At 48.8% G+C, this 14,979-nt stretch overlaps 1 protein-coding gene across 1 annotated transcript; it reads right to left on the reverse strand.

The window, feature by feature from the left end:
• Positions 1 to 10,923: 10,923 nt before the first annotated feature.
• Positions 10,924 to 12,477, reverse strand: LOC119273158 (UPF0481 protein At3g47200-like). Its single transcript, XM_037554425.1, has one exon. The coding sequence runs from the start codon at positions 12,475 to 12,477 to the stop codon at positions 10,924 to 10,926; it is 1,554 nt and encodes a 517-aa protein (XP_037410322.1).
• Between the last annotated feature and the right edge of the window lie 2,502 nt (positions 12,478 to 14,979).

The following is a 14,979-nucleotide window of genomic DNA, read 5'->3' on the forward strand; positions in this document are numbered from 1 at the left end:
CTTTGTTTACTTTTGTTACTTGTTGTTCGTTACCAATTATCTTATCACAAAACTATCTACTACCTATAATTTCAGTGCTTGCAGAGAATACCTTGCTGAAAACCGCTTATCATTTCCTTCCGCTCCTCGTTGGGTTCGACACTCTTACTCATCGAAAGGACTACGATAGATCCCCTATACTTGTGGGTCATCATGCACAACCTACTAAGCAAAAATGCAACAACTTCTATCCCAACTATGCTCTATGTATGGTGTTTTGATGCTATGATCCAAGATGATCTAGTATGACAATCTTAATGTTGTTTGATGCTATGGTGTTTGCTTAAAAGCTCTTTGCTTATCTTTCCCTTTTGATTAAAAGCTTGTTTGGCTCTTTGTTGTTTGAGCTCTTTTCTCATGCAATGCTTCACGAACCGATATAACAATTGTGCATGCGATGACAACCTTGTGACACAAGATATGATACCAAGATATGCACCAATGATGTATGTATGCTATGGGAAGTATGATCACTAATGTGCACAAGCCGCGTTGCCGGCAATACTCAAAGGCTAGTCTCGATGGGTAAGCGACGCAAAGGAGTAAGGCTATGATGGCTATCAATGTAATGGCAAGAATGATATGTCCAATACCAAGGTGATGTTATCGTTCGTTGGTTCCTTGTAAGCAAGAAACGGTTGATGGTGTCAAAATTGGTGAGGTTGTTGTTGTCGATGACGCGTCAGTGGCGAAGATGAGCGGCGGTGATGTTGATGTCGAACCGTACCTAAATAGCCAAAACACAAAAGGACACGGAAACACAACTCAAATTCTCAAGACAAAACGGGACAGAATTGTCGGAGTTGGGAGTGGTAAGAGATGGTGGTGCTATGTGGTATATGGTGGTGCTATGCGGAAGTGGTGGTGGTATGCGTAAGTATATGTGGGCACCAGAACAAACTTTGGCGAAATATGGACGGAAAACGGGGCGGTGGATGGAGATGTTGCTGCCAGGGGCCGGATGTCCGGGCTTGATGGCCGGATGTCCGGGCTATCGGGCCGGATGTCCGGGCTCTGGATCCGGACGAACTCCGTGTGGAAGGTGGCAAATCCGGGCAAAATTCGGAGGAATTTGTGGATGGAAATTGCAGAAAAGTGGATGGAAGGCTAGATCTACCTGCAACACACGAAATTCGCGGATCAAATCCAACAGAACTTCATCACACCAACAAATCACAAAAAAAATTTGAGGCTATTTTTGTGGGGAAATTTTGAAATTAGGGACAAAATCAACAAAAACAAGGCTAGAAACAAAACAGGGAGGCTCTGAAATCGTGATCAACGTGGCTCATGAACCAAGATGATGTAGGGTAGAACCCCAATCGCCCGATCTTTCAAGAAAGGAGCGGATCCCACGATGAACACGAAGAACATGAGGGAAAACACGAGGGGAAACACGAGAAAATCACTAAACCAACAAGAAATAGTCACACATACGCTAGATCCTCGAGTACATAAGAGATCACACGATCCACGATCAACTAGGGACGGTACAAAGGTAGCCGGTCTTCTCCATGAGGAGGTCTTGATGTTCTTCTCCGCAAGGAGGTCTTGAATCCAAAGGGATCTTCTCCGAAGAGGGGCCGCGGTCTCTCTCGTGGAGTAGATCCGATGTGGATGAGCAATGCTCTATCTCTAATATGAGCTAAACCAATGCTAACCCTAAAACATAGGTAGGAGGAGAATATATATAGTCTAGATGGGCGGAGGGGTACACGAGCCTCGGCCCTTACACTGTGCGCAGACAGGGGATGCCGGACGTTCGGGCGTCGGGCCGGATGTCCGGGCTGGAGGCGCTGGCCTTGCTGCTCTCTGGTTCGGTGGTGTCCGGATATCCGGGCTTGAGGCCGGATTTCCGGGCCGGGCCGGATGTCCGGGCTGGGGCCGGATGTCCGGGGCCTGTAGATGCTCGGCGACTGGATGGTGCTGTAGTCGAAGTCTCCAGCGGCCGGATGTCCGGGCCCTGGAGCTGCCTTCTTCTCCTTTCGGCGTTCCTTTTCATCCATGGACTTGGCGATTTGTCCGTCTTCACGTGCATCTTCGGGAGGGTCCTCTTGGTACCTAATCATGCACAACATCTCGGACTTAGGTAGTAGCCATGTCTCGAGGAGATCATATGCAATATCACTAAGGAGAGAAGTCACCTTGGTGTCGAGAGCTCTAGCTCTAGCTCGTGTCATGGGTCCTCTTGGCACTTCTTGAGGCGATGGTAGGTCCGTAGGGATGACGGTAAGATGCTCCGCATCACCCTCCTACCCTGGGTGCGGCCAGCAGGCTTGTGGGGTCCCTGTAAGGTGGTTGGTGCTCTTATTTCGCCGCAAGAAAGATAATATCGGGAAGAAAATGATTTTTGTGCTGCGGTCAACTTACAGTTTTTCTGCTTCTTCTCTCCTTTTTATTCACTGTTTACAACGCTAACTGAAAAACGGAAATACAGGCCATGTCCGAGCTGCGAGCGCCGCCATCCCAGCGCTCCTCACACGCCTCTCGTGATGTCTCCGTGATCATTGCATCGTACCATCCCACGATCGGGCCAGAGCGACACAGTAGCCTAACAAACTAGACCAAGTCGCAGCTCGGTTTTATTCTCTGCCAAGGTTTTAACTGAAGATAAATAGACCGACGAAACTGACGGAAAACAACACCTAAATTCTGACGAAACTGAATTTTCTCTGAACCTGAAGACAACGGCTGTTAACTGACAAGAGAGAGAGAGAGAGAGAGAGAGAGAGAGAGAGAGAGAGTGCCACCGGAAAAGTAAAAGAGGTACATCATACTGTTTTCTCGAATGTTGATTAAATTTTGCAATAACAAAAGCCCATTTATATTTAGCTCGTGAAACGAAATTTGGAGAATAAGTTTGAGATTATTTAGATCTTGAGGCTGTTAGCTCGCACTTCCATGCAGGTGTATGACACATTACTTATCGGGGTCGCTAGAATGAATTTAGCAGCACAAAAGTTTTGAAACCATAACCGAATCTGACACCTGCTCATTGACACCAAGCAAGATCACGCCAAGTGGTGGCTGCAGAGATATACTAGTTGGTAGATAGACAAGCGTAAAATTTGTAGCTATTGTTTTAACCTCGGCAGTACAAGAAGCAACTGAATTTGATTATGTTATTGATGATTTTGTAGTACAATAATTAAACACAAATCATTTAATATCAGCTCGTCAATTACTTATGTCAGTGAAATGATGTGCCGAAAGCTAGACAATTAACCTAATGAAGCAGGTACGGTTTTAGATCTTCTAAAAACAAATGATCACATTATAGGATCCAAGCTTGCATGATTTAGATTCAAAGTTTGTATAGTTTCGGCTTGGATCCCTGTTGAGGAATTTTCAACTTATGTGGTAATGTATGAAGTTGAGCATTAATGGAGCAAGAGCACTAACTAAACTCTGACAAAGCGGCATTAGAACCCTTGTCAGGACAGCATACAGTAGTACTCTCGTGATAACGGTTTCTTTAATAGACAAAGGGCATCCATTACTGATGGCCGGTCTATCAACCCAGGTTCCAGCAGTCTTTTACAGGTATAAAATACACTACTAAAAGGCTGAAACTAACCAATCAAGCAGATAAAGTAGCTATATTTAAGATATGTAGAAAACAAAATAATATCATCCAAATATAGGATTCGACATTACATTATTTGAATTCCAACCTCATGTAATTGCTGCTAGGATGATAGTTGAACATCTTATTATCTTAGATGGTAATTTATGTAGTAGAGTATTAATAGAGCAAGAGCACAAACTAAACTCCTCACAGGATGACACCAGAACACTTGGGAGGGGACATACAGTGTTCTTGGGATCGTTTTCTTTGTGTTAGAAAGATTGCGTCACTCACTGACAATCATTATCATGTGACAACAAATCTGATTTTCTGATTAATCTAACACTGAATAATGAATGGTCAGATAAAGACTAACCTAGAAGACATTCATAGCTCTGAGTCACAAGCTGGTCCTCATCTGCCAACACCTCAAATGCATCCCGGTGATCTTTTTCGGTTTCAGAGTAGCGGCAAAGCCTTGAATCAAAAAGTGCCTAAAATAAGATTTTTGGATTGCTGGAAATACCAACACCTTTTCGATTAATCTAATGCGCGAGTAGATAATAAGCACGGTAATCACAGTATGCAACTCATACCGATACCTAAGCATGTGAGAACATACAGTGCAAAGAACTGAGACATCTATGAACACAACATATACGGCTAGCACATGAACAAGCAAATATGGGATGAACGAATCATACCCTCTGGTTGGCCAGGCCAGCGCTGCTGCGACAATAGCAACCTCGGCATCGTCCGTGACCTTCTTCTTGGGGTGGCGTCGTCGGCCATGGAGTCGATGCAGGGGGAGTAGTTGAAGCAGAGGACAGACACGGGGACAGACCGGGAGCAGTCGCGTCGAGACGCTCCCCAAAAGCCTTATTGCCGTTCTCCCGGGTAGGATCTCAAACGACAGGGTTTCAGACACACCTGCTCTCTCGACCAACCGTGCACGCGACCATTGAGATGGGCTAGGGTTATGCAGGAGGGAGTGAGTGAGTAAGGCTCGACTCGGCTCAGAACCGCAACCCACGGCCCGCGTGCGTCATTATGAGGCGAGGCGAGATGGGTGGCGGAGAAGGAGGAGCGCTCTTGTACCACTCCAGTTCCCAAGCTCTCAATGGCATGGGGTATAGCAACCCTTATAAAAGGGCCTCACTCTCACTCCACTAGCAGTATGGTATTAAACTTCCTATTGTTAGACAATGTTTATACGTAGCTTTTGTGTATATCACATATCTTGTATTTGTACCTTGTGTATCTCTCTATATATATATGAGATAGCCACACCCGTATTGGGGGTCGTGCAGTTTCCCTAAACATAACGCTTGATATGGTATCAGCTTAGGGTTTCGGTCATTGCTTCCGCTGCCGCCACGATCGTATCATGGCCTCGATGCCGGCCGCCGCCGCCGGTCTCGCTGCCGCCGCCCTGGCCGTCCCGGTCTCTCCGTTTTCGTCGTCTTCGCCTCTGCTCTCCCTGGCCGGCGCCTCCATGGCTGCCACCGCCCAGGTCTCCGTCGCGCCATCGTCGCCGGTCTTCGGCGACTCCGCCGCTCCACCGCACGCGGGCTACTACGGCGCTGCTCCAACTGCTGGCCAGCCTGCGGGTTCCTACGGAGTTGCTTCGGCCGCTGCGGGCATCTACGGTGCGGGTTACTACGGGGCTGCTTCGGCCGCTCCCTGGTGGGGGCCCTATCCGGGCGCCGGGTCGCATCTGCTTCCCCAGGGCGCTCCCTCGTATCGGCCTCTCCACTCGGACGTGGGTGCTGGATTGGGTGCTGGATCGTATCTTCATGCACAGCCGCAGGTTCCACATCAGGGCACTCTGCCGCAGCTGCAATCCCATCTGCACTCGGACGTGGGAGCCGGAACACATCTGCATGTACACCAGGGGGCTACGCCCTCGCAACAGCCGCCGCTGGCCGGCTCCTACGGCGCTGCGCCGGCCACTGCGCTGCAGCAGCCCTCTGGCCGTGCTGCCCCGTTGGCCTACGCCTACCCGCCAACCTCGATGCCTATGTCTCCTTACGCCGCGCCCTACGGCGGTGCATCGATGGAGCTGGTTGCTTCGTCCATGGTGCCGAGTGGTCCTTTGTCCTCGGGTTTTTATGCGCCGCCGCCGCCTTCGGATTATGGTATATCTCATGCATCATTCTATTTTGCGCATCTCATCCCGGTGTGGCTGACGACGGATAACTATCTGTCATGGCGTGCTCAGGTTTTGCCGCTTCTCCGCAGCCGTTACTTGGAGGGGTTTGTTGACGTCACTCTGCCGTGCCCACCGCCATACCATCCGGGGCATCATGCGTGGGTGGCTCAGGATCAGGCTATCCTCTCCGCCATCCAGTCCTCTCTTACGGAGGGGGTCTCGTCACTGGTCATCTTCGCCGCTACGTCTCGGGACGCGTGGACAGCTCTTTACACCAGTTTTGCCTGGCAGTCTCAGGCGCGGGCTCATGCCATTCGCACTGCACTTGGAGAGGTGAAGCTTCAGGATCTCACCGTCACCGACTACTTCAACAAGGTGACGGGTATGGCTGACACACTTGCCTCCATTGGCAAGGCACTTGGTCCGGAGGAGTTCACTTCCTATGTGCTCAACGGACTGAGCGACGAGTATGATAATTTGGTGGAGAATATCAATGGTCGTGACACTCCCATCCAGTCACGTGAGTTGTACGCACGGCTCCTTGCTACGGAGCAGCGCATCTAGGCTCGCCGGTCTACGTTGAGTTTCCCGTCCGCCAACGCTGCAATGTGTGGGAAGGGCAAGCCCTCCAAGCCACCAACTGGTGGCAAGTCGCCGTCGCCTGCGCCTAATTCGCGGAACACCACTACCTCGACTGGAGGTCGAGTCCGTGCCTATTGCCCTTCATGTGGTGCTCAGATCCCCTGCCAGCTATGTGGGCTTGATGGTCACCTTGCCTCCCGTTGTCATCGTCGCTTCAAGCAAGATTTCTTGGGGCTTGGGAACAATGGCAAGGGTAATGAGAAGCAGGCTGCCCTGGCGAGCCATGAGCAAGGGCATACTCCTTCTTACCCAGTTGATGCATCTTGGTACATGGATACGGGGGCTACCAATCACCTGACGAGTGAGATGGGCAAGCTCTCTACACAGGAGCCGTACCGTGGACACGATCAGGTTCGCACCGCTAATGAGGAAGGTATGCACATATCACATATTGGTCAGGCATCACTTCTTACACATCGATCCAAATAATTACGTCTTCTTAATGTCCTTCGTGTTCCCTCTGTTTCACATAGTTTGCTTTCAGTTCCTAAACTTACTCGTGATAATAATGTTCTTGCTGAATTTCATCCTTTTCATTTTTTTGTTAAGGATCGGGACACGAGGGACGTACTTCTTAGAGGTCGACTGCGCAATAATGGTCTTTATGCGCTTGATAAGCCACCAGCTCCTAGTGCTTTCAGTGGTGTTCGTGTGTCTCCATCACATTGGCATGCACGCCTTGGTCATCCTGCCACTCCCATCGTTCGCCATGTACTTCATCGTCATGAGCTTCCAGTTGTGTCCAATAAACATGTTGATGCAGTTTGTGATGCCTGTCAGTAAGGCAAGAGTCATCAGCTTCCTTTTTCTGAGTCGAGTCATGTAGTCCATAAACCGCTTGAACTTGTATTTTCGGATGTATGGGGCCATGCTCAAACTTATGTTAGTGGTCATAATTACTATGTCAGCTTTATTGATGCTTACAGTCGGTTCACTTGGCTTTATCTTCTTAAACGCAAATCTGATGTGTTTAATGTTTTCTTGCAATTCCTGCAATCAGATTGGGGGGGGGGGGAGTATCACAACCTCAATGCTTTTTTTAATAAGCTTGGAATCACACATCGTGTGTCTTATCCTCACACACATCAGCAAAACGGTGTAGCTGAGTGTAAGCATCATCATATAGTTGAGATTGGTCTTGCTTTGCTTGCCCATGCCTCCTTTCCTTTCCGGTTTTGGAGTGATGCGTTTTCCACCACATGCTTTCTTATTAATAGACTCCCTACACGACTCCGTCAGATGAAAACACCTCTTGAACTCTTGTTGAATGAAACTCCTGACTATACTTTTCTCAAGGTATTTGGGTGTGCGTGTTGGCCTCATCTTCGTCCATATAACCAACGCAAGTTGGAGTTTCGGTCTAAACAGTGTGTGTTTCTTGGTTATAGTTCTCTTCATAAAGGGTACAAATGTCTTCATGTTCCCTCTAATCGCGTCTACATCTCTCGTGATGTGGTGTTTGATGAGAATGTTTTTCCTTTTTCCGCACTTCCCGTCACCTCCACCACTCCCACTGCACCTGAGAAATCTAATTCACCTTTGCCTGTTCAATTTGTCGATGCTGCATATACTCCCTCGTTGCTACCTAACCACGGTGCAGGTATTGGGTGAGGAGCGCGCCTTGAGCTCCTAGATAATTCATCGCCTCTGGTCACTAGGGGGCACGATGGTGGGTGTACAGAGGCAATTCCTCCTGTGCGTGGCGCATGCACCACCCCTTCGCCTCCCCCTGGCCCCTCGTCAGCTGGACCGCTGTTGGCGCCCGGGCAGGCTGAGTCAGCTCCGTGCGGCTCCCGCACTGGCTTGGCGCCCGAGCCGGCTGAGTCAGCTCGTGCTGCTTCGGCCCTTGGCGGGTCGCCTCCACCAGGCCGCACGCCTGGCGCGGTGTCGCCTCGCTCGCCTGAGTCAGCTCGTGCTGCTTCGGTCCTTGGCGGGTTGCCTCCACCAGGACGCATGCCTGGCCTGGTGTTGCCTCGCTCGCCTAGTTCGGCCGTCTCTCCGTTGACTGCTGCGTCGCCGATACATGTGGTCTCCGAGATCGCTGATTCGTCTGCGTCCTCACCATCCTCTTCGACACCACCTCCAACACCATCTCCGCCATCACCTCCGCCACCTACCGCTCCTCTGCGTGCTCACACGCGCAGCCAGAGCGGTATCTTCTGCCCGAAAGAGCGCACCGATGGCACGGTTGCGTGGATTGCGGCGTGTGTAGCGCAGACGGTTGCTGACCCCACTGCTGAGCCTCGACATTTTCAAGCGGCTCTTCGGATTCCTCACTGGCGTTCTGCCATGGAGCAGGAGTTTGAGGCTCTTAAGAGGAATGATACTTGGCGCCTCGTTCCTCCTGTGTCTGGTGTTAACATTATTGACTCCAAGTGGGTGTTCAAGGTCAAGAAGCACGCGGATGGGTCTATTGAGCGCTACAAGGCACGACTTGTGGCGAAAGGTTTCAAGCAAATGTATGGTCTTGATTATGAGGATACATTCAGTCCAGTTGTCAAACCTACCACTATTCGTCTACTTCTATCCTTGGTTGTTACCAAAGGGTGGTCTCTGCGTCAGCTTGATGTTTAGAACGCTTTCCTTCATGGGGTCTTGGAGGAAGAGGTATACATGCGGCAACCTCCAGGTTTTGTTGATCCTGCTCGTCCACATCATCTGTGTCGTCTGGTCAAGGCACTCTATGGACTTAAACAGGCTCCACGTGCATGGCATGCACGACTTGGCTCGGTTCTCAGACATCTTGGCTTTGTTCCATCCACTGCTGACACATCTTTGTTTCTTCTACATCGTCCTGAGGTTACTATGTATCTGCTGGTTTATGTGGATGACATTATTCTTATCAGCTCCTCAGTGGCTGCCGCTGATCGTCTGTTGTCTGCTCTGGGTGGTCATTTTGCTGTCAAGGATCTGGGTGCTCTGCATTACTTTCTTGGTCTGGAGGTTTCCCGGACCCCTGCTGGTCTGACTCTCACTCAGCATAAGTATTCCTTGGACCCGCTGCGGCGTGCTGGTATGTTGCATTGCAAGCATGCTACCACCCCTATGTCTGCGACGGATCGGTTATCAGCCTTGGATGGTGCCTTGCTTTCTTCAGATGGTTCTACAGAGTACCGCAGTATTGTTGGTGGTTTGCAGTATTTGACTATCACACGGCCGGATATCTCTTATGCGGTTAACCGTGTGTGTCAGTATCTTCATGCTCCTCGGACTTCACACTGGTCAGCTGTGAAGCGTATACTGCGTTATATCTCTCATACTGTCTCCTATGGATTGCATCTTCGGCCTACCTCCTCGAGTATCCTCTCTGCGTTCTCTGATGCAGATTGGGCTGGGAGCCTGGATGACCGGCGATCAACGGGGGGCTATGCTGTCTTCTTTGGTCTCAACTTGATCGCCTAGAGTGCACGCAAGCAGGCCACAATATCTCGGAGTAGGCACTGAGGCAGAGTACAAGGCGGTTGCCAATGCCACGGCTGAGCTCATTTGGGTACAGTCTCTGTTACGAGAGTTGGGAGTCTCTCAAGGGCAGTCACCAGTTCTTTGGTGTGATAATATTGGTGCGACATACCTTTCATCTAATCCAGTTTTTCATGCTCGTACCAAGCACATCAAAGTTGACTATCATTTTGTGAGGGAACGTGTTGCACAGAAGCTTCTTCATATCAAGTTCATCTCCTCCAAAGATCAACTTGACATCTTCACGAAGCCACTTCCACAACCTCAGTTTGAAAGTTGTAGGCGCAATCTTAACTTGCTTTGTACTTCAGGCCATAGTTAAGATTGAGGGAGGGTGTTAGACAATGTTTATACGTAGCTTTTGTGTATACCATATATCTTGTATTTGTACCTTGTGTACCTCTATATATATGAGATAGCCACACCTGTATTGGGGGTCATGCAGTTTCCCTAAACATAACGCTTGATACCTATCACTTGTCATGCACCCAAATGGGCCTTAGTGATTAACCAGGAATTATTGTCTCATGCGGGCCAAAGTCCATCTATAATCTAACAGATTCGCTGGATGGCTCCTATAGTGGAAATCAAGGAACTTTTGGATTCACATGGGTTTGTTCCATTGAAGATTGAGCATAAGTAAAATAGGATTTATTAGTCCTCATTGTAGTTTAGGTCAAAGTTTGACCACATATTTGACTAATAAAATGTTAATGCATGTCACAAAAAAATATATTGTTGGATTCCTATTTGCATATACTCTCTCTGTCATATATTAATTGTCGCTCAAACGAACGTATCTAGCAATAAAATACATTTAGATACATTCGTTTTAGCGACAATTAATATGAGACGGAGGAAGTATTATTTTTGCTACGTAAAACTTATATTTTATTACTTAAAACCATGGTTAAAATGACTCAAAATACGAGGGGAACTAGTAAACTAGGACGGAGATAGTACTACTAGATCACAACATTCAAGCAGTACAACCACGCAGTGATTGCTCCACTGGAGCCTATTTTGTTGAACTCCACTTTCTGACCATGGTCTTTACCGACCACTACGCATCGACGTTGCTCCATTTCTGGTAGCACTTAATAATGCCGTCAACAAGGCCGTTGAAGTGGAAATCATACTTGGAGCCATGGCTATAGTCTGCAAGAATTCGAAATGGGTTAAGCAAGTTCTTGTCGATGTCATGTTCGTTGATCTCCTGGATGATGCCCTTCTTGAAGAGAAGCGTAGCATCCTTCTTGTTCACGATGAGCTCGGCCATAAATCTCACATAGCTACAGAAAAGGCGATTGTCAGCAGGCCACCATCCAGACATCTCGAGAACCACCAGGTTGGTGAGCAGCCTAATGTGATACCGCCCCCATGCTAAGGGTGGGATCTCTAGAACTCCCTTCTTATTGAACTTTACTTGGGCGAACCAGGCTGTCTCTGCCCTCTTTAGCTTCACTCCAACTCGAACGAGCTCCCGCAATGGGGGGATCACCTTCCACTGTTTCCAACCAACAGGTAGTAGGTTTGAGGAGCACGAGAAGGTCCGCTTAAAAAGCGCGCGGAGATCCATGGCCTTGTGTGCCAACTTGTCCCAGGTCCGCGTGTCCATGTTCACCGGGAGTGCTGAAGCTCTCGAAAATGTGAGGTATAAATACACCAGATGCAGGATGTGATATACTGGGCCTTGGTAATCGGCTAGTCCTGCATCATTTGTATCGCCGATCAGATAATCAAGTATGATTTGTTTGAGCTTGGTGGGCTTCTTCTGATTCTCACCAAGCTCGGGGATGTCAGTCATGCAGAATAGCTTCTCCAGCACGAAGAAGGGAATCTGGTTTTGGACGACTATCAGGTCCAAACGAAGTGCGTTAGGCTCCCATCTGAGCGGTTGTGTAGTGAAGTCGATCATATTCATCTCTACCGAGATTGGCTCTTGGTCTCTCTTCCTCGTCCAGTGGTTGATGAGCACCTCGATGATGAAGAGGCCGTCGAGCACCATCGTCTCCACCAGATCTGTTCCGGTGGCTGTGTACTCCAGTTCCATGGGGTCGTAGCGCTGCAGTATCTGGGCTTCCATGGAGCCGATGTGGGTGAGGTACGCTGTCAGCTTCTCCTCGACGTCTTGGTGCGCTCTACGGATGAGGTTGTGCGTGTACTTCAGCTTGGTCCCCTCCACCGTCAACCGTTTGGCCCTCTTGAAGAGCGGGCCAAGGACCACCACCAATGGGGTGCACGCCTCGTCTGGTAAGGTTGCTGCGCCGTCCACCCGCCAGATGCAGCCGTCCTGGGATCGCAGCTCGGCGACCTGAAGGATTTTAGACGGCAGGGTCCATGCTCGCGCACTGCTCGTGCTCGCCCCAGCCTCGCCGTCGAGGGTTGCCGTTACAAATCTCGAAGGCCGGAAGGCTCGTAGAGGGGATCGCATGCTGTGTCGGTTCACTTCATTGGCCATTCGGATGATGGCGCAGATGAGTATGACGAAAGGTCTAATCCTAGAGCGTCGTGTTGGTAGCTCAAAGGAGGATGCTGGCCAGGCGTAGGCTGGCTGAGCGGAGGATGCTGGTGGCCGTGCCGTCGGTGGCACTATTGTCTGGTTGGCGGTGGCCATCTGCTGCATAGCTTGGATTGGTATTTGCCGTGCGGCTCGGGAGGTAGCTGGATTTGCGGATAGCCTTTGCGGCAACGAACGGGGCCAATGGCAAATATGCTCGACCTTGCAGTTGGCCTTCGCGCCGACCTCTTCCTCGGAAGGCTAATATATAGTCCCACGGTGGGACTACCAAAGCAGTATCAAGCATTGCCACTTATGCAAAAACATGACGTGGAATTATAGTAAATGATGTGAGTGAGGGTTTTAGTATCAAATATCATAACACTTCAAACAAAAAAAATATAAAATATAAATCATAGCCACGACTTTGAGATTCTACATAAGAATAAATGACAGGACAATATGATACCAATATATGATATTATGCATTACTAAGATATTATTAAACACTAGTATCATTTGCAGCATAATACTCGTTTATGATACTATAATTTTTTTCAAAAAAAAGGATAAAATCTATTTATAAATATTGTCTAGAGCGGCAAGTGAAAGGGAGACGAATCCAGGGGCTCATCGACGGAGATCAAGGAGAGAAAGGCTTTGCCTAGTCATATTGTCAGTGGACAATGAAAAGCGGCTATGATCCTAAGAAGATAGAATCATACACTAAGTGCATGCATACGATACTCGTTTGTGATACTTTCTACTATAAATGTCTTATTTGACATTGTTTTGTTTTTTCCTTTTTTGCTTTTTGTGAAAAGGACATCGGCTTTAGGGTGTCTACAACGACATTCATTTGGATTTTAGCAATTCCCTTATTTTTGGGATCTGGCGCCTGCCGGCGATCCGCTGGTAACTACAACCATACTTCTTGAGAGCTCCGGTGCCGGCCATCCGCCGGCCGTCGTTTGGAGTATGCAACAACCTAGCTCTGCCAAATAAGGTAGTCAAGACCAATAGAAATCTACATATGGTTTTTTTAATTTTTACATGCACTTAGCTTATTGGAGGGTGGGTAATTAAAGAAGAAAGAGATAGTGGCTCGCACCTTTCCAATGCATTTTTTTACTCAACTCTATAATTTGTTCTAAAATTTCTAGATGTACACTCTTCACCGGACGGAGGGAGTATGATATAATTAATATAGAAGTCTCAACAAATTTTAAGAGTGACTTATTTTTTAATTTAGGGAGAGGCAGCTTACTTTTTAAGCCACCCAAAAGAACTGACCCTAAGAGTGTGTATTCAAGGGCCTGTTTGGATCCTAGTCTAAGGTTGCCATACCTAACCTTCCTTAGTCATGCCACAATTTCTTAGGCATGTGTTTGGTTCATTGCATACGGTCCATATGTCGGCTCAATTTTTTGCCAATCTTGCCACACTTGTGATGGCCATTTTGTTAGGCACACTTTTTGTGGCAGACACACTTTGCCTATGGTTAATTGTACGAAAGTTGGTAATGAACCAAACAGGCCCCAAAATGTTAAAGATTTACAACAAAAATGACAGGCTCTTGCTTTCTTCGGTGCCGACGCACCTCCTCCTCTTCTTCTTCTTCTTCCTCCTCCTTTTCTTTTCTTCTACTTCTTCTTCTTATTTTCTTTTTTCTACACCGACGGAACTGGGTCGAGGTTAGGGATGCGTCGGCGCCAATGGAACTGAGGGGGCAACAACAGCCGCACCATGCTCACAGTGAAGGTGTTCGACAGGACCACCGAGGGGGCGAGGGCTCGAGGGTCTAGGGGTCGATGGTCGAGGATCTTCCGGTCTGAGTGCTGACCGACTGGTGTCGTACCTTAAGATGAGCACGTCCCCGAGCTGAAGGTCATGAGCGCGGGCGAACTGCTTCCATCCGTGCACGAATAACAGATAGAAGTAGTTTGCCCACGCTGACGACCTTCCGGGCACGTTCGCATATTAAGATACGACAACACGCACCATCGAGGGGGCGAGGGGTCGAGGGTCTAGGGGTCGATGGTCGAGGATCGATATCTTCCGGTCCAAGTGCTGACCGACTGGTGTCGTAGCTCAAGACGAGGACGCCCCTGAGCTGAAGGTCATGAGACCGGGTGAACTGCTTCCATCAGTGCACGAATAACGGATGGAAGCAGTTCGCCCGCGCTGATGACCTTCAGCTCGGGCACGTCTGCATCTTAAGCTACGACAATAGTTGCACCATGCTCACAGTGAAGGTGTTCGACAAGACCGCCGAGGGGTCGAGAGTCTATGGGTCGATGGTCGAGGATCTTCCGGTTCGAGTGCTGACCGACTGGTGTCGTAGCTTAAGACGAGGACGTCCCCGAGCTGAAGGTCATGAGACCGGGCGAACTGCTTCTATCCATGCACGAATAACGGATGGAAGCAGTTCGCCCGCACTGATGACCTTCAGCTCGGGCACGTCTGCATCTTAAGCTATGACAACAGCCGAGGGGTCGCCAAGAGGTCGAGGGTGGAAGAGGAGTTGAAACTTGAAACACCCAAATTGACTCATGAGTTAATATACATTTTATTATTCATGTCGGTATTCAATTTTTATGTTGTACTAATTATGTTTAC

The sequence above is a fragment of the Triticum dicoccoides genome, chromosome 3A (genome assembly GCF_002162155.2).
Source record: "Triticum dicoccoides isolate Atlit2015 ecotype Zavitan chromosome 3A, WEW_v2.0, whole genome shotgun sequence".
Taxonomy (NCBI): domain Eukaryota; kingdom Viridiplantae; phylum Streptophyta; class Magnoliopsida; order Poales; family Poaceae; genus Triticum; species Triticum dicoccoides.